The sequence below is a fragment of the Aythya fuligula genome, chromosome 3 (genome assembly GCF_009819795.1).
Source record: "Aythya fuligula isolate bAytFul2 chromosome 3, bAytFul2.pri, whole genome shotgun sequence".
In the NCBI taxonomy this organism is placed as follows: domain Eukaryota; kingdom Metazoa; phylum Chordata; class Aves; order Anseriformes; family Anatidae; genus Aythya; species Aythya fuligula.
Window position 1 is genome coordinate 54,686,017 of NC_045561.1, and position 27,468 is coordinate 54,713,484.

The following is a 27,468-nucleotide window of genomic DNA, read 5'->3' on the forward strand; positions in this document are numbered from 1 at the left end:
CCTTGTCCTTTGGTATCAGACCTAGTGCTTGGCATAAAGTAAGTCATCCCTGATATGTGAACTTTCATTTTTCAACAGGATCACTGCATTTTTATTTTTAATTTTTTCCTTCATAGTGTGATCTCATAAATGGCATTTAAATAAACCTGTGACCCACAAAAATAGCTCTTTATGTTAGATTCATGCTATGGTCACGCAGAACATAAACATAGATGTATTACGTAATGTAATAAGCCAAAATTAAATAATAATTAAAAAAAAAAAAAGGACAAGTGACCCTGTGTGCCCAATCTGAAAATCTTTCTTCTTTAAAGTGCTGCAAAAATTGTGGGTCAATATTGGCTGGTTATCCATCATCACTAAAGCTCTCACTGTGAGCATCCAAAAATCCACACATCTAATATCACTTGTCTTTTTTTTTTTTTTTTTTTACTCCATTCTTTCTAAAGCAAAATAAATAATTAAATAAGCAAATCTAAATTAAAGGGGAAGGAGAAGTAAACAGAACTATTATGGATCTATGCTTGTCTCTGTAGAGCAACTTAGTGTGAAAGCAATGAGCCAGACCCAGATATACAGGTGAACCCCAGACTTTCTGTATATCATCTACACATTATTCTTGAGATAAGTCATAACAAATAATAAATAAGCTGTGTAGCCAAGCAGAATAGAGAACAATAAACTGTCTGCTACACTTTATCAATATAAAGTCCTAGTCCAACAGCCAAGGGGAAGCACAGTAAACAGGAACTGGGCTTAATCAGTTGCTAGTGCTTGCAAGAACTCCAGAGGCCTTACAGAAGAGAAGAATGTAAATCTAGTCCAGTGGTACAGGATTTTAAAAGTTCAGTCTTCAGCTGAAGACGTTTCTTTTCAGGGAGAATATAGGAAATGTTTCCATACTAGAAGAATCCACCCAACCATGAAAACAAATGTTCCCAGTCTGAGTTATTTGCTCTATTATTTATTTCTTTGTAAGGAAAAAGCACAAACTAAGAGCAAAGCAGAAAGCATAAAATTTGAAACAGGTCTCCATGTCCCAGGAGGCTGTCCTGGGGTGTATCCCAAGCAGGAGACCCCCATCTCCACTCTGAAAGCTGTCCCTCTTTCTGTTAATTATTCTTGAGCTTTACCTTTTAGTATCCTAAGTGAATACCTTGGTCACAAAATTGTCGTGTTTCTATGTTTTTACTATGTTTCTATGGTTTTACTTTGGCGCATTTGTAGCAGTGGTACAAGGCACTGCTAGGCAATCACTGCTTAGTCAAAAAGTAAATGTGTGTTTTGTCACAACCCTCTACAGCCAGTACTGCCTTCTCACTCTCATTACTTTATAATACAGGGCTAGCAGCAGAGGAGAAGAATTGTTCCCATATCCAAATTGTTGATTGTAAGATGTCTCCTCCCTGCTTTGCTGATGATCAGAATAAAACACATCAGACTGGAAGGAAAGTACAATTCCCAGTTGTCAGACTGATGAATAACTGAACCAGTTTTCATGAATCTCAAATAATAGCAAAACCTCCCCCAGAGAAATGTGTCCAACCAAACAGAAAAGGGTGATTTTTGGACATGAAGGATTAAAACTTTCTCTTACACTTTCTGTTTTGCAGTCTACAAAAGCTGATTTTTCTGTTTCCTTCCAGAATTTTATGGTGAGTCCCCAAGTTTGCTTGACTAAAGTCCCTTCAAATAGCTTTATTTAGATGTGAAGGGAAAAACAACTTGTCTCGTTCATTCTGGTCTAGTTTTCTAGTGCTCAGTGCCATGAATTGGATTGCATATGGGGAGATAATGTCTTTTTTGTACCTTCCAACGTCTGTGAAAAATGTCATCCTGGCTAATAGGTTGATTAAAACTCTATATGCTCCAGAAGATAAATATGATTGTTTACCATACTTGCCCAAGATAATGACAGTAGAGAAGACAAGGTTGAAATTCTGTACGATTTCCTCTCTTCTGCATCCAGGGACATTCAGCAGACAATACACAGATGGTGCTCCACATAAAGCATCGCATTAACTGGTAAACATTTTTCTTCCCATTAGCTAATTTAACAATATGTTCTTGCTATTAAAGAAATAGACAAATCACAGAAAACTTGTCAGCTTAATCCTGATTGCTGAAATAGACCATTGGCCCAGATGGGATTGTTTTCTGGCCTATCAGGCTTAAAACATCCAGGAATTTTGCAACCACCAGCCCAAACTCTGGCAGTGTTGATTCAGCTCTTCAGCCTTAATTGAGTTTCAGGCACTTAGCTCTCTGGAGATTTTTGAATGACAGCCTAAATATCGAAGGCTACTCCTCCTGTGTGTATGTTAGGTGACCTGAATTTTCGAAAACGATGAGCTCTGAGGAGTCTGGTTTAAGTCAGCAGATGCTGTAGGTGACAAAAATCACAGCAAAAGCCCCTGAGACGTTTTTGCCAGAGTGGGCAGTGGAGCAAATTAAACAAGCAGTAGTTCCAGTTTGTTTTCATTTGCCACCTTTTACAGCAAAGACACTGTTACTGACCTTGGGGCTGGAGGTGTTGCAGAGGCTTTCTTCAGAACCACATGAAGGGCAGTGGAGCCTGCACATCGGGGTTTCTTGCACAGCCATTTTCCATACCGTTCTCTTCATCGCCCTGTTCCCACATCTCCTTCATCTTCTAAACAACACAGCAGCATGGAGGGAGCTCATGGATTATTAAGGATTAGCCTGCAGGCTAATTTTAGGAACACATGTGGCCTCCATTATTCTTATAACTAAGTGTGCCCAGAAAGTTGGTGAAAAACAGAGTAAATGAAACAGAAGCCCACTGAAAAGTGACAATGAAGCTCATTGTGGCTGTGCTCTATTACCCACTTTTAATAGCAGTGTTGCAAACATCCCTTTATTTAGTGCAACTCTTTGCACAGGAAAAGTTGATAATGAAAATAAACTTCCTCTTCCAAGTTTCATTCATATACTCCCTTGATGGAGAAAGAAAGTAAAAGATAAAATATTTTTAAAATAAAAGAGGAAGCAATTAAGGAGCCACTGGACCCAATAACTTTTTTGTTTTAGTGTCTACTTCTAGTATATAAATCTTGAAAACTTAATTACTTTTTTATTTATATTATCCGTTGTTGCATTTAGCTTAATTTTATTTGCTCAGTTGCAATAACTACATACACTGTGATATTTATCTGCTATTGGTATACTACGTACTTTTCCCTTCAATTTGTACAGAGAATGGCATTTTCTAGGGTTTTCTTTTGGTTCCAGTAGCTGTGCCAAATATTTTCAGAAAAAGAAAATAAGCAACATCCCCAAACCAACAGCATGTCCACCTAGTGAAAAGAACTGCACAGTGCAAGAAAGAAATTCAAGGCCTCCCATGTTTTTCCTGTAGATTGAGACTTGATTTACTTTTAAATTATGCTCTGACTCTTCTATCTAAGCCTTCATCTAGGAAAAACAAACAAACAAACAAACAAACAAAAAAGATAAACATTTCCAGCCCATAGCATACAATCAAGCTTGTAATAATATTATCTTAATTCCTCACTCACTCTTTGGGAGACGTTTTATGTTCAACCTTAACACAGATTTACCAGATGACTCTCCACTTGGCCTACCAGTGTGATTCTATTTTAAATATTTGTCTGCTAACTTCACTAGGTTCAAATTTTTGGAAGACATCATCTGATATATGTATATCTGATGTACGTATAACTGGACACCTCCAGATTTAATTCACCCTATCTGTCATAAGGGAATTCTTTTGTAATGTAGTTAGACTCACCCAGTGGTTAACCATTACCAGAAGGGACAGCTCTCTTGTGCCAGGACTAGCACTCATCTAACCCTCAGGACTCTGTGCTAGAAAACTAGGAAACTCTAGAGCTAGAAAACGACTCATTTTTCTTAAGGGTTTTTCCCGAGCTGTGCTCTCGTGTAGTCACTGAAGTGATGGGAGGTAAGCTAGAGCAGAGTGACTCTTTTCAGAGGCAGCTGGCACAGTTCAGATGCCTTGTAAAATTCCAGGAGCAGCTGTTCGCTTTAGTGCAGAGTGAGTTGCCCCCTGACCAGTCCTGTCTTTCTCAAATCGACGGTGCAGGCAACTTGGATGACTAATTTAGATGAGATTTTACCAAAAGTTATTTTGTGCAGATAAAGCCAAGTGACCTGAACCCCACTTTACAAACTTAAGGTGACCAACCTTTAGTTGGCATCATGAGATCTGCATTTATTTACTTCAGTTTGGTACTTGATCAGTTTTAATGGCAGACCTTCTTGTTAAACTTGGTAACTCAGCAATATTACTGATCTGTGTATGCATAGGCACTGCAGGCATCCCTCTGCATGCAAATAGAAATATGAAAGCAGTGCCATTGTTCATATGCATAGGATGGCAGTATTCACCACAATTTATTTCATATTGGATTACAAACATCGAGCCATGGAAAAGATGTCAACTATTATACATCAGCTGCTTTGAAGATATTATTCTGCTGCTGTCACGTTTTGTAGGAAAACCATATTTCTCTATTATTCATCTGACATTTAAAGCTTTTTTTAAAAAAAACATTTTTTCCTAAGAATATAAAGATTTAATCACAAAGGACAGGTTTGAAGAGGACTTTATTAAATCTGACAGCTGCCTTAATTGGACTGTGCACAATTAATAAAAAAAAATGATAATTGAGCATTCAACAAAGGATTGTTCACTGATGGTATATTTTTTTTTAATTTCTGCAATTTTACAGATCTACAGTTCTGCAAATACAATGTTTGAGACATTATTCTTCCTAGTTTACACCCACAATACATGAGATTACTGCAGTTTGGAAAATGACACATTATTTTTCCTAATAGAAGAGCCACAGGAACCACTGAAATACAAAGTTTTTTTCACCTAACACTTAACATTTCCATACAAATATAGTAGAGGCTTTTTGCAGATTCACAACTGTAGGATCCAATAAAAAGGCTACTACTGAGAAAAAAGAGTGTACTTTGTTGAGATCTCTGCTGCTGCTCTACGGAGGAGCTCAGTAGATCATTACTTCCCTATTGGAAGTATTTAAACTTTCCCATCAGACATATAAAAATAGCTTGGTTTAGACACTTTCTCTGTTACAACTTTAAATATCTCCTCTATTTTTAGCAGAGTGCACTGTGTGCTTTATCTTCAGGCTCATTAATGTATCTTTTGTAACTGTCTTATGTTTATATTCCTAATGGTACATGTAAATGGCACTGAAAGTACCGTTGTTTCCTAGGGAAATTCCCTAAAATTTCTCTTAAAAGGTGGATATGATAGGAGTTTATTGGGGTTTTGTCCTCATACTTATTACCAAGGTTAGTTTCTTCTTTAAGTCTTCATAAGATACAGTCTTTTTTCCAGTTGAATCAAACTTGTCTCGGACGGTTCAGTTCCTCCCATATCAACTATACCAAACATGCTGAAGAAGTACAGTATAAATAATTATTTTAATTCTCTTGCTCTTAGATGTTAACTGGCATCCCCAAGTTCAGTGGACTGGGCCAGTAACTTGCTCAGTCTGAGCTTTCTTCTCTTTTTTTCATATGGGACACTTTGCTACTTGTTCTTGCTGAAAGAGCCATCTCCAAATGCTTCCGATTCTTTCACTTTGATTTAAGTAAGTCTTCCCATTCAACAGTGGCCTCACTAGTTTTAGGAATTGCTGGAAACATTGATTGCATTTTAGTTCGGAATTCTTTCATCTATAAAAGACATAAAAAAATAAAGGCTGTCAGCTGTTAATAAGTAGCAAATAAAGTAGTACCATGAAACCTGGGCTTACTCCACAAAATAGGTCTGTGTGAGGTAAAGAAGAGGCAAAAAGGCCTTAAAAATTACAGCGAATTAAGACATTCCCTCTGAATATGCTGGTTCAACTAAGTCAAAGAAAGTATAGAGACCCACAACAATCCCCACTTCTAAAGCACTACGCTGGGGTGCCTAATTTGGACCACTTGCCTGAATGATTCACTACCATTAGATGAACTATTATGTGTGTATGTGTGTGTGTATATGTATATACACACAAATTTAATTTTTTTTTGTTTGTTTATAGGAAAATTACTTCAATAGAACATGCCCATATTTTGACTTCAGTGCCTTATTCTACACTTGCTATGGATAAAAGAGTCACCAGGTCTGTTCAAGAATTTTTAAGGAAGTTTAAAGAAAAGCTCACCTGAGGTTTATCCAACAGTATGGTGACAAAACAAAATTTGTATATTAGTAGGAAGGAAAATAAGATTCACAACTACACGTAGGACCATGCTTTTCTTTCTTTGTTGGTAAATTGTCTGCTACAGAAGAGAAAGATTGCTGGTTTTATATTCGGTGTTGACATTAAAACCAATCACCAAATCTATATTTATGGCAACCATTCTATCACCAATGTTTGATTCGATTTTCCTGGCAAGCCAAAACTGAGGTTTAATTCCTTTAAAAATCACTTGTATTTGAAGATACTGTTTAGATTTAGCAGGTACCTCTCTTCCAATATTTTTACATGTAGTATATTTTTAAGGATAGACATAGAAGAATCAAATCAGTACAAATCCTGTTGCATGAAGAGCAGGATGTAGAGGGGAAGATCTGAACTACTATTTTTAGGAAACTACAGAATCTATGACATTCAAGCACAGGAGACAGGATGTGTGGTATTAAAATACAGATGCAATGACATCTTCAAGACAAAATGCTGTCTCAAGCACTATGTCCCATGGAGGGGTTCCAAGAGATCTGTATATTCTAAGCAGCCAAACAGACATCTTCTCTTATACACCAAACTTTTGTGTGTTATGGGTCATCAGTTTTTTAACAAATAGCTATGGGTGTTTTCTATCCAGGCCCTTCTGTGTATGAATAATTCTAGCAGACAACTGGTACTTGCTGGAATGCAATTATTCAAATTACAGCTGATACAAGGAAAGAAACTGTTTACAAAGAAATTTTAAAAATCTTTGCTAAGAAAATAATTAATTATGATGGAGGAAAACATTTTAGATTCCACATTTTTGAGTAAAAATGCCTAGGGACTGCTAATTAAATAAAAATACATGTTATATGAAGTAGGAGGAAAATTCAGAGCCAAATTATCCTTTTAGTTTTATCCTGTCTTTGTTCTTATGCAAAAAGTAATCCACTCTCTGCTTTACATTTTATTTTGATCAGATAGCTGTTTTGATTGATTTCTTGGTTTGTCGCTGTTTGTTGTTGATTTTTCTTTTTCTTTTTTCTTTTCTTTTTTTTTTTTTTTTAATCTTGGCACTCAACACAATAGTTACTAACCTAATATCTTTGCAACTTAGTTAAACCTAAAAAGCTTTTGTAGCTTTTTTTTTTTACAAAGACCCTAAACACAGTATCACAGACAATGTAGGAGAACAGCCAAAATTACATTACACAATTGCTGACAATTGAATACAAGTATTTACAGTATGAAATGCTTTAGGAACTTTGTTTTGCCCCAAACTTTTTTTCTAGTCTTCTGTAAGTAAGTTACCTGAGTTCTCTGACATGTGGCAAGTATTTAACATACTTAATATTTTTTACTTCCTAGAGAGTGAACCAAGCTCTCTCATCTCACTCTAAGTATTCTCTGGGTGTTTGATAACATAGGAATAGTCAGATCCTAACCTGATCTGCCATAGCTCAGTTGGTAAAACTGGAAATAAACATTTTATACCATTTTTATGATCATTTTATATGATCTGGTGTAATCTGTTTCTCATCCTTTTTTGTTGTTGCTTTTTTTTTTCGGCTGCTTCTAAACTCTGATTTTCAATTTATTTTTAGCCCTGCAGGACACCTCTATTACTCCACTGACAACACAAGATACCAAAGGAAAACTAAAAGCAGTTACATAAGGTCTCCAAAAAAGGATGATGGGTAGGGAAGCCGTTCAGTGAACTACAGCGCTGCCTCACTCTAACAGCTAACTCATAATTACAAATATGTCAAAGCCTAGTCCTTAAATGCACAAAGCAATCTTTTCTGGGAAATAAAACACTACAGGTTTATTCTGAAGGAAGGAAAAAAAAAAAAAGTATTTATTTAGAAAGCACTAAAACACTGCTAGCTACTGCAGATTTAAAAACATGCAGATTTTTTCTCTCCATTCAGAATGCTAATTTATGTTCTGCAGGTAAAAGCAACTCATTTTCTAGAAAAGCAATTTTCCTTTAACACATGGACAAAATTTGATCTGTTCAATGTCAATGTCCTTTTTTTTTTTTTTTTTGGTTTTAAGACCCCTTGAAAAATTTCCTCAGCCTTATCTCCGTAGATTCTAATGCTTATTTGTAAAAGCACTTTGCAGGTGATGGCACTGTCTCATTGATCACTTCCTCTCTTGCAAGCATCCGTGTCCTTTTCCATGACCCTTTGGCACAAAGTAGTTTTGTATTGCAGTTCACAGGTTTGACAATGTTTTACATTATTCCACAAACTTTCTTCTTTTGTGATTCCCACTCTGGACAGTGAGCCACATCAATGAAAGCCAAGCTGATCACCACTGTGCACTGTCCCTTCAGCATTACGGTTTAGGGTGACAGCTGTTTAAGAAAGGCATTATCCACGGAGACTGGCGTGGGCCTAAGCTATACATGGGGTCTTCACAGTCTATTTAACCATGGACAGATTGTTCACAAGACAAATGTCACAGCTACAACTCTTACTTAAATTACTATGCAAGTTAAATGATCCTGCACCCTACTATTTCTCTCCACAACAGTTTCTGAGTAATAGATGTAAGTAGTACTACTTATGGACTTTTAATTTCTCTCTCTTCCTCCAGTATGAAACTGCACTATAGGACTTCATTAGGGCTTTGATTTGGACTTCTAAGGTTTCTCTTCTGTTCCACTAATATCACCAGCTTTTCAGTTTCTTCCTCCATTTCCATGTTTGTGCTTGTTGCACAAACTAAATGTACTTGTAAATCCTGGCCAGTGTCCTCCCTGCACTCAGAGCTCCCCTACAGCTCACTTCCCACACTACCTAAATGCATGGGGACAACCAAAACCCAGCTTTTCTCTGACGGGTGGCACCGGTGTATGCACACATAAATAACCAGGGAAACAGCAACCCAGAGTTCCTCCCTCTTCTCTCCCAGTGACAATGTCTGTCTGCTTATGAACCCTTGTCTTACCAACTTTTAGGCTGTGACTTCTTTCAGTCAGAGACCATGAGCTGAGTATGTTGGCCTTGCCTGGCCAACCTGTACTTAGTATAGGACCTCATTTGGCCTTCAGAGTAACTCACAGCTTCAGAGGATCCTTGTAGTGAAGGCAAACATTTTTCACTAGTGATGAGTTAGCTATCCTGCCATGAAATGGATTTCCTGGTATCCATTCAGCCTCCTACGCTGTGGTCATATTCTTGTGAAAATGATAAATTTAGCTTTATATCCTATGAATACTGCACTTTCTTGACAAGGAAACACAGCAGTTGCAAATCCATGTCTTGCCTTGCCTTTTTTTTTCAGCAGACATCCCATTTGGAAGATCTGCTCTCCCCTCTCCGACCCAGAAATCTTCTGTATTTTCTCCAGATTCCCAAATACACACGCCACTGGTCTCAATTCAAAAAGTGTTAATTTAATTAGCAAAGCTAATACGCTATCCACTAACCACTGGAATGTTTTGAAGTAATTCACTGAAATGGCTGCCTCTTTATTATTGCCAGCCACATGGACCCTGGGGTTCTCAGTTCAACTGTAATAATGTCTCTGATTAATAGCAGAGTAAACCGAGCACTAAAAGCTGAACGTATTCCACCTCCTTCTGCTGCCTTCAGGACCACAGACCGCTCTCTCAAATCCTGCTCCTGCACCTAGTGGTACACGAACGATTTGTAGCACATCTCTTGATTTAACATTCCAGCATTTGCTCTTCCTGGAGGCAACTCTCTGAAGTCAATTTCATTCCAGTGATTTTTATTTTTTTTTTTTATCATAGATATTGCAAAGCTTGACACTGTTTTTTCCTGCCAAATAAATTACAGTAACTGTTCCACCTCTGACTGTCAGGCTTCTTTCTAAAAGGGTATCATCTACCTTACTGCATTAAATAATCTGTAATAGCTACAGATCACTGTTATTTTCTTATCTTAACCTAATGATCCTGCCTCAGGTGGCAAAAATATGGGGACCTAAAAGCATCTTCCATTTAATAATGTCTTTTTAATGTACATCGTTGACAGAATGTCACACAAAAATTGGGAGAGCACTATTACTGAGAGCACTTACGTGGCCGTTCATATTAAAATGAATGGAAGAGGGGCTAAAAGAGTCTATTTGAATCCTAGAATGAAAGTTTTATGAAGAAATGTTCTCTTTAATGTCTGACATTCGTAATAGGCCAACCCAGATTCTAGGAATTATTAGCTTCCTATTTTAGTACTTGTACCAGTAGGAACTGCTTACATTAGCTTCCAAGTGAAATGGGGTTAGATGCCCTGAACTGGAGTATCGGCTGGATACGGTGTGTCCATGCCACATGTCCTCATCAGCCACCTTCCACCTCGCAAGACATGAAGCTGAGACAGGTTGCCCCGGGTTTAAGGGCATCAGCGAGGATTGTTCTGGCCACCATTTTCCAAATCTTAAAAATGATTGCTGTCACCCTTGTTATCAAACGCTTACCAAAGCCTGCATGCAGAAATAGCAAGTTATTTGCAGAAAACAGTGAGCACCAAGCCCTTACAGCACTCCAAGTGCAGGGCCGACAGCCTGCCAGCTGCAGGCAATTCCCCGACTGCCAAGGTAAAACGGAGCACTCGGTGCAGGGCAAGCATGGGAAACAGTGCTCTGGTCCATATTCTTAGGTCTTACACTTCACTGGCAAAGGCAATCCCAGTGTTCTGACTATTCAGAACAAAAAAAAAAAAAAAAAAAAAAAAAAAAGCACTTCATTTTCTGGAGAAGCTCTCCTTAGCTTCAGAGATATATGCCTACTTTAAATTTCTGTACATTTCCCAGTTGACTTTTCTGAAGTGGAAGGCCAAGAGCTTGGGTTTTTGTAGCATATGATATCTCAAACCGGATGATGTTAGTGTTTCATTCTCAAGCCCATTCCCATTGATTCCAGCGATGCTGTGCCAGGCTTCAAAATAAAAATAATGGTACAAAGTTTGGGCTATACTGTAAAAGGCTTTCACACCATGCAGAAAAATGGAGTGAAAAATTTTTGAAATCACTGAGGAACTTGACATTTATTTCTGTAAACTCTTACTTTCTAATCTGGGTGCCTGAAAAGAACATCCACATGATTAGTCTATTATTGTGTATTACTCATTGCTCCTTAGTCACCCGGGGCAATTTGAAAAATTAATGTAATCTAAAATTTAAGATAGTTAAATATCTAAATGTATAAAGCATGTTGGTTAATGGACCCGAAGCATCAGGATGAGCGTCCCCACTGTATACGCTCTTGTGTGCTGTAATTTGGATTTCTGAATTAAATGAAGAACATGAATTGCATGCAAGTAGGTAGTTCCTGAAAAAAGTAACCTGAGTAATTTTTTTCCTCTGTATGTCCAGGAATTCACAGCACGCATCAGCCACAAGTGAGATTCATGGCTGAGAAAAGAGCCAGCACAAAACTAAAGCCCTGTTCTTAAGCAATGATGCCTGGAACAGTGCTGAATTGCACACAAGCAACGCATCATGTTGCACAAAGATGGGGACGACGGGGTACTTTCAGTCCAGCACAGCAGCTTGGCTCCTAGACCACAGAAGCATATGGTGAGCAGGCACTGCCATCCTGCCACACTTCATGAAGCACAAGACCCCATGGTACTGAGATGTAGCATGAGGAATTCACACCAGTCAGATAAACTTTTATTCAGACTTTAGTTATACGCATGTAGTTTGCATTACATGCAGCCAAGAAGCGCGCTGATCCACCTGCACACTTCCAGAGACCTGGAGCTGCTCCACAGAGGCAATTTCAGACCAAAGGCTGAACGCTGCCGTATTCTGTCTGCCTTCCTAACAGGTTGTTGGCAGCTGACAGCCACGAGTCTCTTCCAAGACACAGTAAAATAATTCCTCGAGAGAGCTACTGCTACAGCCTTCCTGTGTTCTTGAAATACTTCCTTACAGCTGTCCCTACTGATAATGCAGATGTAGCGGCTTTCCAGGAAGAAAATGATGGTCTTATTCCTTGAATAAGCATTCTGCTCTACCAAGTACACAGTGAAGTTCACAGGTTCCTTGTTTTTTTCTTTTTACTTCTTCTGCAAAAAGCTAGCAGTACATATGTGTGGAGGCAAGTCTTCTCCTCCCCAAACTAATTAGGCAATACAAGCAGTACAGAAAAACTGTGTATAAACAGGAGGAGGAAGTGCTAACTTGTACTAGTACTCCATCTTCTTTCTAAAATCTGGAATTCAAGTATTGAGGAAGTAAAACAATGTCAAAAAAAAAGGGCAAATTTGAATTATTTTGAGTTCCGTGATCATGAAATAGGAAAGAAAAGATTTTATTGTGCAATCAAACATAAGCATGATAAGGACTAGAAAAGTCATGAATAGGCGGGGATTAAATACAAGGAAAATTAAAAACTAATAGTAAAAAACATCTAGAATGACTCTATGATGATTCTAGGAGATGTAATGCTTTTATGGCAACATTTCTTTTATATATTTTATACTTTATTTATATATATATATATTTTATATTATATAGCTGCATATGCTATTTATGAAATAGCATAAAAATGTAAGCCTCTGCAATATGTCTATAGTTGGTTGAGATCTGTAGGTAGTAGTACTGTTTATGGATGCTAAACCCAGTAATTCGTGAAGACAATTTCTCCATGTTCTCATTTCATTTCTGAAAATCATCCACCCTTAAACCCAATATTCTTTTGTATTTATATTGTACCTATGAATATAGTCCCACAAAATTATATCAAGTATCTCCCAAAATAGCCGAGGGGATGCTAATATTGTTATACTTAAAATGGTGATTTAGAGGCTAGGTTTCCTCTAGAGAAAAGCAGCCCGCCTAGGAATTGTCCCTACCAGAAAACCATGGCAGGCATATATTCTCCGTATCATTTCTAATTGTTTTAGATGTCTCTACACAGCTGTGCGATTGTGTTAGGCTGTTAATATTTTAAAAGTTAAGATCAATGAAAAAGAGGATATTTCATTAGGAGTCACCATAAAAATGATAAACTAATATTTTGTAACTATATTAGTCACAAATTACTAGGCAATTCTTCCCAGTATTTTCCCAGCTTTCCATAGAACAGATATATAAGCAACAAGACACGATCTCTCAAACCTACAGATGAATCATCCCAACCCTTTTTCCTATGGGAGAACAAATGCTTTTATTTCTGAGGAAATAAAACCTAATTTACTGAGGGCATGGAGAGCAAAAGGGCTCTTAAAGCACATTCTGTCTCATTTGTTAATTGTTGAATGCCTCAGTGTGCAAGTGCTGAAGCATTGTTCTGCTTCAAAGAAAAAAAAAAGGCTTGTAATTGCTGGTATGTAAAAAACATAATAATACCAACAGGCATTCAGAGGTATGTTTTAGTAGTTGTCAAGTATTCTGTAGCTGTAAGTATTTAATTAAAAAGAAAACCCTGCTTATTTAAAATAAAGGTTCAGAAGTTAACTGTAACTTCTAGAAAACTGTGAAACATTTTTCCAAGTTATTTGGTACTGCTGATAAACGGCGGCCATATTGTAAGGAAAGTGGAATTCAGCTTAATGTGATTATCACCATCAGTTATCCCTCTAAAATAAGCAGACCAAATGCAATATATGGATAAATGTAAACAATGTATTCATGACAGTCAGCTACAGGGGAATCAGACTATGTAAACCCTCTAAAGTCAGAGGTTGAGGAGTAAGAAAAAAGCACTTGGGGACAGAGGGATGAGTCAAAAAGGTCTTTTTCAAAAAATGAGGAATCATTTATTTTACAAAAGTAGTCCCTTCCCGTTTCACTCACCAGATAAAGCAAGGCAACACCATGGTGTGCATCCTGCTTGTACAGACTTCTAACATGTCACGTTTCTGCCTTTAAAAAGACATGTTTAAGCAGCAGGGAAGGCAGGGGACAGACCAGATAAATCACTCAAACTGTATTAGCTCCAGCAAGTCTGCTCTGCATTAGACTTTTAATTCAGATTTTACAGTTTTATTATAACTTTAGCTTAATTAAAGTGTTTAATGTGAAGTAATATTACAGAAACAAAACAATAGATTTTGGGCCTCATTCAGAGACGTGTTTTTTTTTTTTTCCTCCAAGTTTCCAGGACTATTCTGTGACCACCAATTTTACCAAGTTTTTTAACAGTGTACTCACAGACACGGTTTGCATTGCTGCACTCTGTGCCTTCATGGATGGAGATAAGATCAGAACTGTTTAAACACCACAATGTTCAGACAATTTATCATTAGAAAATGATTTATAAAAGAGTCTGTGCCACTTCCTTTTTGATCAGTTACTTCTCACCTCTGGTAACCCTATGGTTTTAGATACTGAAAGGTTTTATTTCAGCACAAGTAACTACACAAGCCTACTGTAATAATACATGACGACCTGAGACCTAAGACCAGTCTGTCCCTGAAAGAGACGGTGCTACCCAAGGGACATGGGACATACCCATGCCATGGGACAAGGCTAGAGTCAGTCCAGATTTTAAAAATCCCCTAGATATGGTTGTAGGTGTCCCCAGACCCAAACTGCTTCACTGACCTGTTTGATGTTGTTTGATGACACTTGCTAATACAGAGCTGCTAGGCCCTGAGGTAGTCAAAGGTGGACCTACTTGAAAGTATTTTCCTAAGAAATTGTGGGAAGCGAGTTAAAAAAGTCATTCTAAGTGTTAATGACAGCTAGATAATTTCTGCACGGGGTACAATGTAAAAATAGATAACCATAAGCTCCTACGTCCTGAAAATGAAGATTTCTCTTTCACGTTAATGAAAAACAAAATTTAAACCATTTTCAGCCCAAGTCCTCACTGACCCATCACTTCTCAGTTTAGGGATAACAGTTCCCAGGAATTTACGAGGGTTTATTACTTACCAGGATATTCTAAGATTTCAACAGTGATAACTGCAGTCAGGGGATATTAACAGCCCATCCTGAGACAGCATAAAATCTTTTATATCCCTTTCCGAGATATAAAGATCAGTGGCTCGCTGTCATTCCTGGGTTTTCATGCTAGCATAAAATCAGTAGGCTGTACAGCTACGGGGAACCACCCTTAACAATAAAGCCACTTAAGAGCTGGAAGTAGGCATCGTCACAGCACTGTTTTAAGAACCAATAAACCACAAAGATTAAATAAAAACTTAGTATCACCAACGCTGGAGCATCATCCTAGTGTCCAGAACAGATCTCAGCAGTGACTGCTCTGTGCTGGCTTCTCCAGCAAAAGCAGGCTGAGTCAGGAGGCGTAAGGACAAAGCACTTTCACGACACTGCAGTTCCAGTTTCCTTCCACAACACGAACTGCTGAGTACTCGCAACGCTGCTCCAGAACCACAGACGCAGATTAATTACAGCAATTATAACTTATCAAGGAAATATCGTGCCGGTTTGTTCTTGTCGTTCCATCTCTGACTTTGTAAGTGATGACAAGATAATTTAAACAGTCACAAAGCTTACAGTCATACGTATCTTTATCAATCACCCTGTCCCGTTGATAATTGATGCTCACAGGGACCACGTCCCTGAATGTTAAAAATCACAGTATTTTGGCAGTGATACAAAATGAAAAGTGCTCTTCTGGGCTCTAACCAGGGGCAACAGCATTTGCCACTACAGTCATACTTGTTTAAGAAAACAGGCCATTATAAGGCAATTAAAAACACTCGTTCAATAAGCGTGAAAAATAAAACTGGCTTATTCCTAGACATTGAACGTGCTGATGTTCTCTCCTGCCGCCAGCAGATGTAGCTGCAGTGCAAGTGAGACAAACTATACACATATATACCCAAGTCCCCTGGCCCCTGTGTGCAGCGGAGCCTATAGCCACTGCCCTCCTGCACACCAACCCCTATGGGGACCCTGCTTTGCCCAGGAGGGCATAACAGGCAGGCACTTGACAGATAGGAATCATAATATTATAATACAGACTTTTTTTAGTTTCTTTAAAAAAAAAAAAAAAAAAGGAAAAAGAAATTGTACCAGCCTCATTGCTGGTTTTAGTTTTGTCTTTCCAGGTGAGTGGAAGATGCTTACCACTTATCCTATGGGCACAAATATGATCAAAATGGATGAATGGCAAGCACACTGATTACAAGTGATGGACACCAGTTAAGTGCCCCACCACTACAAACCAGTGCATGGCTAAAGTGATTCAAAGCATGCAGCACATCATTTGCTGAACTTCTCCAACTTCACTGCCCAGCTCTGCTTCTCCTTGAAAGTCCGAGCAAGCTCTGGTGTGCATGAACTTCAGCAGTTTATGTGGATGATCAGTCAGGGGGAAAACTGCTCAATAGTGTCAATGGCCAGAGAGCTATTGCTTTGAGATCTCCAACCCATCACACCTGATTTTCCACTGTGGCTTCCTGTGCTTTACTCCCTGAGATGGTATTAGGCATCAAACCACAGAGCAGCTCAGTTTTAGTTGACTCAGAACTCCCCTCCAAACTGTACGTGAAAGTCAGTCCTTTTTTCACTGAGATCCCACCCAGACACTCACAAGGACAGTGCTGACAATGAATTTGAGAACACGCTGGAGCTAATGCATTTTTATGTGTGACAGACGCAGCTTCTTTTTTGCTAAATGAAACATCTGTGGTGTTTACAATTAGAACTTTATTATGCTTAACAACTTAATATTTAAACACCATATGAGCTGTCATAATATTGTTACTAATATTACCAGTAGCTCTTAAACAAATGAAGTTGGTGCCCAGCTGAGAGAGGATAGCAGCAGGGCCAGATCGCTAATTAGCAGGTCCCAAAGGCAGCTGGTTGCTGTTAAAGGCAGTAAGGTGAAGGGGCAGGGCAGCAAGCTCTTCTTCTCTTTGTCCAGCTGCCAAAAGTTTAGTTATTAAGATCTCACAGGTTCCTGGCATCAAAATGAATCAAGCTTTCCCTGAGGTCATGTATAATACAGTGCTTTCAGAGGTTAAAGTTTGCTTTGAAGTCACAGATTTAAAATCTATGTACATCATCCTTCAATTGAAACTATAATTTCAGTTTCTACAGGTCTATGGTACTTTGGAACCTGCAACCATTACTGTGCAACTGAACTCACAGCATTCAATTACACTGAAGACATAAGATGTTTTTATTCAGGTAAGCCTGTAAGAGCCTCTTTTCAAAGTGGTGAACTGAAATTAAAATTTGAAATGTGGAGCTTAGTGTAAAATCAGGAATGGCTTCTGAGGTCTGAAAATACATAAAGAAACTTTATTTTGCTAAGTGATAACTCCAGTAAATAGTTCATACAAATTAAACTTGATTTATTTGGAGAATTATCTAATAACTATTAGATACAATGAATGCATTTAATATGGGTCCTTAAAAGTTAGTATTGTAACTGACCAGTCACTAGTATATTATCTCTGTTTATGTGACAGCAATGAAGAATTTTCAAATGTATTGTGTTACCCCATGAAATATCTTTTATGAGTTAATATTTGCTCTGATTGTTATGTTAAAATAGTACACAAAAAGTGTCAACGACAATCAAAAATGACTTGTTCTTTACAGTTAAGAACATTTCTAGAATCTCTTCTCTTTGGTCAGAGTATTTCATTTTTAACACTTTTGATTTTGCACCTTTAGCTACTTTAAACATTTATGTTTGATTTTAACAGACATAAGGTAAAACAGGATAAAGAAACGCATGACAGTCAATTTACAAATGCCGATTTTTGTTTTTTAGTACTATCAAACTAGTTTCTTTCCTGCAGCTGGCATTTAAAAGTCTATAATGAAAGCAATAGATATGTCAGTAGAAAGCAGGGACACAGCTGTTCAAAATCATGGGTGGCCAAAGGGTCTTGACAGAAATCTGCTTCCTTCAGTGTCTGCAGTTCTAACTGTGCCATGTTGTAAAATGTGAGCAGCCTACAACAGAAACCACTACCAACAGGCATTTTCAGCAGCTTTTTAAGAGTTACTCCTATTTCCTTTCAACACTAATATAACGCAGAATAAAATAAGGAATGACTTTTTGACTGGGAGCGTTCAACTAGTTGCTAAAAGGCTGTGCCCTGTGCTGCGTGCTTAATACCCAAGAACCACTGCTGTCAGGAAGCTCCCTGTCAGACTGTGACATGTCCTGGGACTTGGCCATCTCAAGTTTATGCCGTTGTTTCCTGTCATACAGTCTAAAGGAAAGTGGTCTCACGAGAAAAGCAAGCAACTGTGGGTCCAGGTCAGCATTTCTCAAAGACAATAAAAATTAAGCTTACTGACCAACAGTAAATGGAAACTGCTGACTAGAGTCATATTTTGCTATCCTTTGGCAGGGCCAGAAATACTCTAGCAGAATGAATCCTCTTGGACGATGATATACTGACAGTAAATTGAGTGGACTGTTGTAGGTCAGCATGCAGAGAGCATAAATTGGTATTCCCACTCTTGTTACCCCTTTTCTGCTATTCCACCATAGCCTGACAAGGACTTGAGTATAAACAAAATGCTGCATCCTGTGTCCTGCTATGCTTTGTTGTGTTTTGCCTGCATTTAATGGCTCTTAGTGAGATTCAACATTGGAGACCAGGGAAGATGTGATTGTATGCTGGGACCCAAATGGTAACCCGCAGGATGCATTGGCAGAGTGGACAAGAAGTGAGAACTTGAATAAAGCTATTAATGAGCATCAGGATGAAGTAATATCTTGCTTCTTTTAGTGTCTGGAGAGCATGAAATGCTTTGCTGAATATAGAATTAATTTGTCACAGAAAGTAGAGGAAGTCTATTCATTCCTACCCCTTAAAAGGATGTAGACAGCTCTGCCAAACAGCTGCAGGGGAACTCTTCAGTCATGGGCTCGTTACTAGGGGCAAACCAAAATGCTTACATGAACTCTAGTGTTCACACTCAACGCTGTGAAACACTGGAACATAAGCACTTGGCTAAAGATAGCCTTGGCCCCTTGAGACATACAGATGCTTCCCGAGTTTCTTTGCCTTGACATGGCATGTGGTGGAATAGCGCTCTGTTACATGTCTTCTGCCCCTTTGCCCCTTACAGAAACCCACTAGAAAGAAAGCTGTCTTCCTCTCAGCTTTTATGTCCCTCATGTCCTGATGCAGAAAATGGACCTTGAACAAATAAACAGGCAGCTCTAAAGATAGGATTTGGGGGTAGCCTTCAATTCTGTAAGCAAAGGATACAGAAAGCTTACTGCTACTATTTTAGTCTCTGCAGTAGAACACTGACTCTTTTCTGAAGAATCTGAAACATCTGTGTAAATAAACATAAACAGGACAAAACTGTTCTTCCCCCCAGGTTGTCTCTTCCCACAACATCCCACTTGGGAAGATGCAAGAATGACTTTCCAGACTGCAGAGCCCTCAGGTTAGTCACTCTACATCTGGGGAATGAAGGAGTACTGCCAGGCTGTAGTATAGAGATGACACTCCAAGATGACTGATTCAAGGAAAAATATGGTATTTGAGAGGATCATGCTTGCTACTCACACTGTGAACACCCAGCGCCTTCCAGATGGCAAAACTTAGCAATCCAACTCCGCACCAGGCATAGAGTGAGCCCCATCCTAGGGCTCGTAAGGCCAATGATGAACCACTCTCTGGTAATGCAGCTGTGGCAGTAATACCCTAGGAGCAAAAACAGTGATCAAGACAAATTGAATGATAGTTGATTTAAAAAAAAAAAAAACAAAACAAAACACTAAAATGTTTAACTTAGTGCTCTATAATATTTCCTGTCCTGCCAGCTGTAGTAGTGTGGCCACAGAAGCTCTTGTTATGGATGCTGGCAGGCCCAAACAGACACAAAGTAGGTGTATAAGCTGCTTTCTCACCAGGAACAGCTTTCATGGCTACCAGTAGCACCTGGGGATAATTTTTATTACCCAGAAACATCGAAATGAAGTGTTTCAAGAGCACAAGAATCTGGCAGGTATCCCACCACTCAAAATACAAAACTGGCTCAGGATCAGAACCCCGAAGTGGATCAAAAGCCCTTATGCTACAAACATCAGAACATAATCATTTTACAAAACTGATTTTGGTACTTTTTACTGGGGGAGGAGAGGAGGAGTATGAGCAGGTCAAGGCCTTCAGTCTATTATGTTTTTACCTGCACTCCTAAAGTAGCGAATGAGAAAACTGGATGAACCTATGTAGCTTTCAGTTTGAGGCAGAATATAACTGTGACTGAAGGACTGATTTTTGAGAGGCGGAATTCTGAAGGAGGTCTAGAAACTGTTTAGGAATTTTTTTGAAAAGAATAAGCAGCAACGTTAAACCCCATCCCCTGCGGAGTTCACTAAGTGGTAACAAAGATAATGCTATTCAGTGTTCATACTTCCATTTTTCTCAGAAATAAGAGTGGGTGTTCTTATGATTCTGCTCCTTGAGAGTCTTCCATGAGATGTGTCCTGAAAACAAAAACACTTGGGGATGTCATCTCAGGCCAAGAAGAAAGGAGCCTCAACCACAACTGAGTCCCAACCACGATTAAACCTTTTCAGTTGCAGCACATCAGGGCACAGTGCAGCTATGAAGTGCACAAACGTGTGCTGGCTTACATCAATCAATTCACACCACGTGTTTGCTGCTAGCCAGCCGTTCTCGGATCACACTGCCCACTTCTCTCTACTTATCTGCTGCAGGAGAGCTTCAGTCTGTGTAGGCTGTAACAGCAGTAGGATGTAATCCTCTCACTCCTAGTGGTAAATGTCAGTAAAAGGGTTTGTGTTTTTTTCCCCCTCAGAAGGATCACTGTTCAATTCTTCACATAGAAACATAGATTTAAGAAGGTAACAACTAAAGACTGGCATCTGTGGTCCTCACACAACTGAATAGTCCTACTTACGTACTGGGTATTAAATAAAAAAATAAAATAAAATAAAAAATATTGCTCAGAGGTAAATTAATGAGAGTACAGGCATACAAATATAATCAGTAAAGAGTTCTTTCACTTGTAGTCTAAAATGTGTAAGTGACTAAAAATTAACTTGTGGGAAGATTTCAAACTAAAAGAGGGGCAATTTAGACTATATGTTAGGAGGAAATCCTTCACTGTGAAGGTGGTGAGGCCCTGGCACAGGCTGCCCAGAGAGGCTGTGGCTGCCCCATCCCTGGAGGTGCTCAAGGCCAGGCTGGACAGGGCTTTGGGCAGCCTGGTCTGCGGGGAGGTGTCTGGAACTGGGTGGGCTTTAAGGTCCCTTCCGACTGTAGTGGGTTTACGTGGCAAGGTTTTGGTAGCAGGGGGCTATAGGGGTGGTTTCTGTGAGAAAGATCTAGAAGCTGCCCCATGTTTAGGAAGGGCCCCATTGTTTTCCAGATCTGAGCCAATAAGCGATGTTGTTTGCACCTCTGTGAGAGCATATTTAAGACAGGAAAAAAACGCTGCGCCACACAGCAGCCGGGAGAGTCAAGGGAGTGAGAGAACAGCTTTGCACCAAGGTCAGTGTAGAAGGAGGGGGAGAGGTGCTCCAGGCGCCGGAGCAGAAGTCCCCTGCGGCCTGTGGTGAGGACCATGGTGAAGCAGGATGTCCCCCTGCAGCCCATGGAGTGCCACGGTGGAGCAGGGTTCCACGCTGCAGCCCGTGGAGGAGACCACGGTGGAGCAGGTGGCCCTGCACCGACGGAGGCTGCCGCCTGTGGAAGACCCCTGCCGGAGCAGATTCCGGGCCGGACCTGTAGCCCGTGGAGAGGAGCCCACGCAGGAGCAGGTGATCTGGCAGGAGCTGCCCGTAGGGGAGCCAGGTTGGAGCAGTTTTCTCCTGAGGGATGGACCCCGTGGTACGGACCCATATCTGGAGCAGTTCTGGAAGAGCTGCTGCCTGTGGGAAGCCCACGCCGGATCAGTTCATCAAGGACTGCATCCCGTGGGTGGGACCCCACAGCACAGGGGACAAGAGTGACCGAGAAGGAGCGGCAGAGAAGAAGTGCTGTAGACTGACCATAACCCCCATTCCCCGTTCCCCTGCGCCGCTCGGGGGGAGGAGGTGGAAAAGGGTGGATGGGGGGGAAGGTGCTTTTGGTTTTTTTTTCCTTTGTTTTCTCACTTCTCTCGCTTGTTAGTTGTAGGCAATAAATCTTACTATCTCCTTATGCCGAGTCTGTTTTGCCCGTTACAATAATTATTGCGTGATTTTCTCGTCCTTATCTCAATCCTTGAGCCCTTTTCACATATTTTCTCCCCATTCCTCTTTGAGGAGGGGGAGTGAGAGAGCGGCTGTGGTGGAGCTCGGCTGCCCACTCAAGCGGAACCACAACACCGACCTGAGCCATTCTATGAAAGATCTGACATGTGTTAGAGGAAAATTATTTTAAAGAACTGCACTTCTCTGTTTATCACAAAAGGTAGGAAAAAATCTTCTGCATTCTCTGTTAAGACTTTTTTTTAATTGCTCTTTCTTCTTTGATAAAGTTCAGCACATGAACAATGCTTATCAGTGTGGTATTTGATCAATGAAGAAGCATCAATATTTTTTTTTCCTCTTGGCTTTGTATTTATCAAAATGTTGAAATGATCCTAAGATAGTGCTCAGTACTAACGCTTGTCCTTTGGATTTAGTTCTAGCCAGTTACCAAGGACAAATACACACTTGCAAAGAGCATGAGCAAAATCTGTCTTGATCCTTATTTATTCTGATTTGGACATCCCCAAAGTGGAAGCTGGTAACGAAACACTGCTCTGTAAGCATGTGTGTATACATACACATATGAGCATGGACACCAACTTGGGAGATCTCTAGTTACACCATTAAACCACGTCCTATTATTTCCTTACCACAGCTAATGAACTTTCTTAACTTCTTCGGTAGAGATTGTGTTGAGTAGATCTAAAAATGCTGATGATTATTTCTGATGTTTTCCTGCCTCAAGAGTCTAAACATACACAACATGTAGAAGAACTTCTCCCACTTGGAAGATGGAAAAAGAATGGACAAAAATAACCTCTACACAGAATCTTTAAATAGAAGTCATTATCTGTGAAAATTGCTGGCAAAAAAACTCGAATGCTATTTAAATGCTTGATTGTCCCAAAAAAAATAAGTGCTATGAAGAAACAGTTGACTTGGTTTTACTGACAGCAGTCAAACCGTGTTTGGTCAAAAGCTTGATTCTTCGGTGTTATTAAATATAAAGATCTCTGTAAACACCACAATTTGTCATATGATTATCAGATACTGTGTTCGAAGCATCGAGAATCCTGATTAATGAACTGCTAAAAATAAGATGACAAGAGTAAACTAGTATGATATCATGGGAGAAAAAGGCATCACCAACAAAAAGAACATTTTTATTCATAAACCTGTTATTCTATGTACAGATTTTTTCCCCGGTATAGGAGCAGTAATGAAGAGAAAACAAAGGATAACTCTTTGATTCAAAAAATCAGCTATTAACCAATGCCAAAATATATGCTCCACACTGTATTTTTTTTTTTTCTGGGAAATACGAGCAGGAAATGGGAGAAAAAGAAATGACTTTTTTTTTCCAGACCCAGGCCTCAATCCTGTAAACGTTCTCTTGTGTATATGAATGTATCTGAAAGGAAGCAGTGCTTAAAATAAATGAATGTTAAGTTCAACTGCTTTGGTTGACTGTTCAGGGTGTTCACTGCTTTATATGACCTAACCCACTGTAAAATTAAACACCTGACTAAATGCTGGTAAAATTGGATGCTTCTCATAGGGAAGCTGCTGCATATGACCATTTAATTTTAACACACACATCCCCAAACAATTGAAATTTCAATTCTTAATTGAAAGCCTCTGCAGTCATTCACAAAACAGGATTATGTAGCCTCATTTCAAAGTAAATATGGGGCTCTGGTTCTACAAATTCTTATGGTGCTTAGTTAAGTCCACTGCCATGAAGGAGGTACAATAAGTTCAATTTCAGCCTTATCTCTTGCCGGTAACATCAATGCCATTCTGCAAGACTAGGGTCTCATACTGTTGCTTTCTCAAAATATGAAAGCAATCATGATGCTGTGATGCTACAACTCCTCTATTAAATTGCTATTTTTGCTCCCATCAAACTATTTAAATTGGTCCCAGACCATGTCACATTTGCTTGTTTCTACTCTGACTTGTATGCTGTGGTTTCACTGGCACAAAAGGTAGCGCAAACCAGCAAAGATGCTGAAAGAATGGGTCTTTTATTTCTTTCCAGCATTAATTCTGGGATGGTTGGGTTACTTCTTTGAACAGCACTGCTGGCTTATGTTTGCCTGACGTACCTGCCAAGCTATGGCCTCATCTTAAATGGAATAAAATACTGTTTAGACATTAAGCATCTAATAAGGATGCAATCATCTTTAGGTATTCATAGGTACATTTCTATTCTTATGCATAATGTGTTATTAAATATAATAGGAAATGACCTGCAGTAAGTCTACATTTAAGTAAGAATGCTACCGCAAAACTTTACCTCTTTGGTAACAAAACTTCAGAGAGCCTCTACAGACGTTCTCTAAGTCTAGTCTTCCCTTTTGAAATTGCTCACCTACAAGTACCTTGACAAAACGCCTTCTTTCTACACTTTGCAGTATTAAAGTTAAGGAACCCAGGAATCATATTTTTTTCCTAGCAAATTGCTAAAATTCATTTGCGCAGATAGTAACAGATACTGGTTTTCAGTAAAAGTTTAAATGGTATGTATCGTATGGAGCCACTTCCAGCAAATGTATTTTAGGATGTCAATGTAATGTCACTCTTGATTAAATCACAGTGCTAACAGGACAGGTCTGACAGCCAAGAATATACAGTATCTGGAAAAATGCTGTGTCCAAGATAAAGGACTTTAAAAAAGAAGTTAAAAAAGAGAACTTCTTTATTGTAATACATTCTTATAACCTATGGAACAACCTCTCACAGTGTTTTATTTTTTTCATATTATGTATTCCACATCTTACAGGCTTTCTGCCTCTCCATCCCACTGTTACTCCATAGTTTCCTCTCTTCCCAATTCATGATAGCACCACAGGACTGCATGATAAGTTGGATCGCTGAGGCTCATGACTGAAGGATGTTCACATCACAGGATAAAAATAGATCATTGATTACATTGCATTGTATAGCAGTAGTATGATTAAAGCTAACAGGGTAAGCTTAATGTTGTTTTATTTCAACTAATCTCAAGCACTAAAGTATTTAGCAGCACCAACTCTGAATTGATTTTTTAAACTATTACTACTCCTAATGACTTAATTTAAGGTCTAGTGCTCTTACCATCAACTTTGGACAGCCAAGTTCTACATGTATCAACATTTTTATAAGCAATTTTTTGCATTTTTTTCTGTGTATCACAACTGGAAAATAGTTTAAAAGGAACAAACCTTACTGAACCAGTTTGGATTCTTCTTTTTTGTCATGGCAAGTGTGGTGCCAAAACCTGCTATCATTCCTGCTGTTGCGACAGTACCCAGAAAAATTCCACCTGCCGAGAAAAGTTTAAGAAATAAAAATTAAGATTTTGTTTTCTAGGGTGAAAAATAGTAAAAACCTGTTTTGAAAATAACTGAAAAATGAGAATGTCAGCATGTGCTGAAGGGAAAGGATGTTGTCCAAATTATTTACATTAACTCAGTACAGCAAGTAGGACAATTATTTTTGAAATAGAGCACTTTGACAACGAATAGCAAGTGTTTATTTGTGAAGCACAGAATGCAGAAGTCTTTTGCATCCCAGAATGCCTTTTCACAGTACTTCCAAATGTCCACTGCTCCCTCAGCAGCCTCTCTCACTCCAGAGCCAGGTTACTAAAATCACCTTGCTCTATCACTGTGCCTTGCCCTTCTCCAGAGGAAGATGTATGCAATTCTTCTGCTGCATCATTCGATACTTTGAAGAGACATCTGAGAAATCCGTGAGTACCTCAGAAAACCATTCTGTAAGCAACATTTCCTTGGTTTTGTCCGTTTTCTGTTCTAATGCTCTATTTCAAAATAATAATAATAAAAAGGCATGAGCTTTCCCAAGACACAGAGCGCCCCTCACTTTCAGTTCTTCAGTGTTTCCAAAGTTACGTGGGGTCCATTGGTCCCTCTGCTTCTTGCATCAGAAAGGCATGTGTAGCCACAACCAGATCGCTTTTAAGAGAAAGATGCACCAGGCTGGGTGCACTGTACAAAAGCATCTGGTTCATACTGAAATCCCCTCTTTAGGGGGCTACATGTTCTTATTTTGTGACCACTGACACCCAGCCTGTGCTGGGTAAAAAAAAAAATAAACAGCAGTCAGGTTTAAAAATCAAATGGCCTGAATAGAAAGCAAGAAGCAAAACATTCTTATGCTAGGGCCCAGTTTTCAAAAATTAATTAGGCTGTTACTGTTGATGAGGAAGTTTGCTGTAATCATGTCACTGAAGCACGTGAGGTACCTCAGGCAGTGCCAGCACACGGGACGCCCGCTGCCTTTTACACTTCAGGGTCTACTAACCAGCAACCTGGTTGTGATTTTTTTTCCCTGATTTCGGAAACAACCACGGGTTTTTATCAGCTCCTGCCCTCAGCAGAGGCGGACCTCCACGCGTGCCTGGGGCCGGAACCTCCCCTCAGCGCCCCCGGGGGCAGCGGGCGCGGGTCCCCAGCCCCGGCGGAGCCGGAGCGGCAGCGGGGGCGCCCCGGGGGGCTCTGATCCTCGGCCGGGGCCAGCCCGGGCCGGGGCCATCGCGGGCCGGCTCCTCCTCGCCACCGATCCCCGCACCTTTGATGAGGAAGACCTCGTCCTGGGCGGCCGCGGAGCTCCCGGCTCCCCGGGGCAGGGCCGGTCCCAGCCCTGCGTCCAGCGGAGCCGCCGCGGCGCCCTGCGGGGCGTCCCCCATGGCTCGGCAGGAGGCGGCAGCGGTGGCTAACCCGGAAGGGAAGGAGGAGGGCAGGGACAGGCAGCCGCCCTTCCTCCTCCTCCTCCTCCTCCTCTTCCTCCTCCAGCGTCTGAACACCAGCCTTTTCTGGCAAGGAGGCGGCCGGGCGCAGCCCCCCCCCGGGTGTTCCCTCCCCGGCTTCCCTCAGTGCACCTCCCCGTGAGCCTCTGGAGTTTGTACCCGAGCGGCTCACTGCGGGGGATTGGGTTGCTAGGCGAAAAATGGAGTATTTTGGGAAACTTCCTGGTCGCAGGGCTTGTGAAAGCCAACCCGGAGCCTTTCCTGGCAGGGCGTGTGCTGCGCCGGCTGCACGGCGTTTGGGCATGAAGGAGCAGCTGGGAGAGAAACACGAGCTCTCTCTCTGTATATACATATATAATAATAAAAATAATATTTGTATTGTATCTTAAAGCTGAAGTGTATACGGTCATATAAAGTATTTAGATGTC

At 40.0% G+C, this 27,468-nt stretch overlaps 1 protein-coding gene across 1 annotated transcript; it reads right to left on the reverse strand.

Annotated features, from left to right (window-relative positions):
* Positions 1-4,592: 4,592 nt before the first annotated feature.
* Positions 4,593-27,018, reverse strand: TMEM242 (transmembrane protein 242). The gene is made up of 4 exons (XM_032185187.1): positions 26,863-27,018; positions 25,494-25,594; positions 19,652-19,789; positions 4,593-5,718 (listed from the first exon to the last, which is right to left on the reverse strand). The coding sequence occupies exons 1-4, from the start codon at positions 26,978-26,980 to the stop codon at positions 5,620-5,622; spliced, it is 456 nt and encodes a 151-aa protein (XP_032041078.1). The 5' UTR covers positions 26,981-27,018; the 3' UTR covers positions 4,593-5,619.
* Between the last annotated feature and the right edge of the window lie 450 nt (positions 27,019-27,468).

Excerpts from the sequence above, each read along its gene's own strand:
- TMEM242 (XM_032185187.1), bottom strand. The coding sequence starts at position 26,980 with ATGGGGGACGCCCCGCAGGGCGCCGCGGCGGCTCCGCTGGACGCAGGG. Across the intron at positions 19,790-25,493 it reads ATCCAAACTGGTTCAGTAAG|GGTATTACTGCCACAGCTGC; the intron begins GTTTGTTCCTTT and ends TTTTGCTCCTAG. Across the intron at positions 5,719-19,651 it reads AGGCGCTGGGTGTTCACAGT|ATGAAAGAATTCCGAACTAA; the intron begins GTGAGTAGCAAG and ends TGTCTTTTATAG.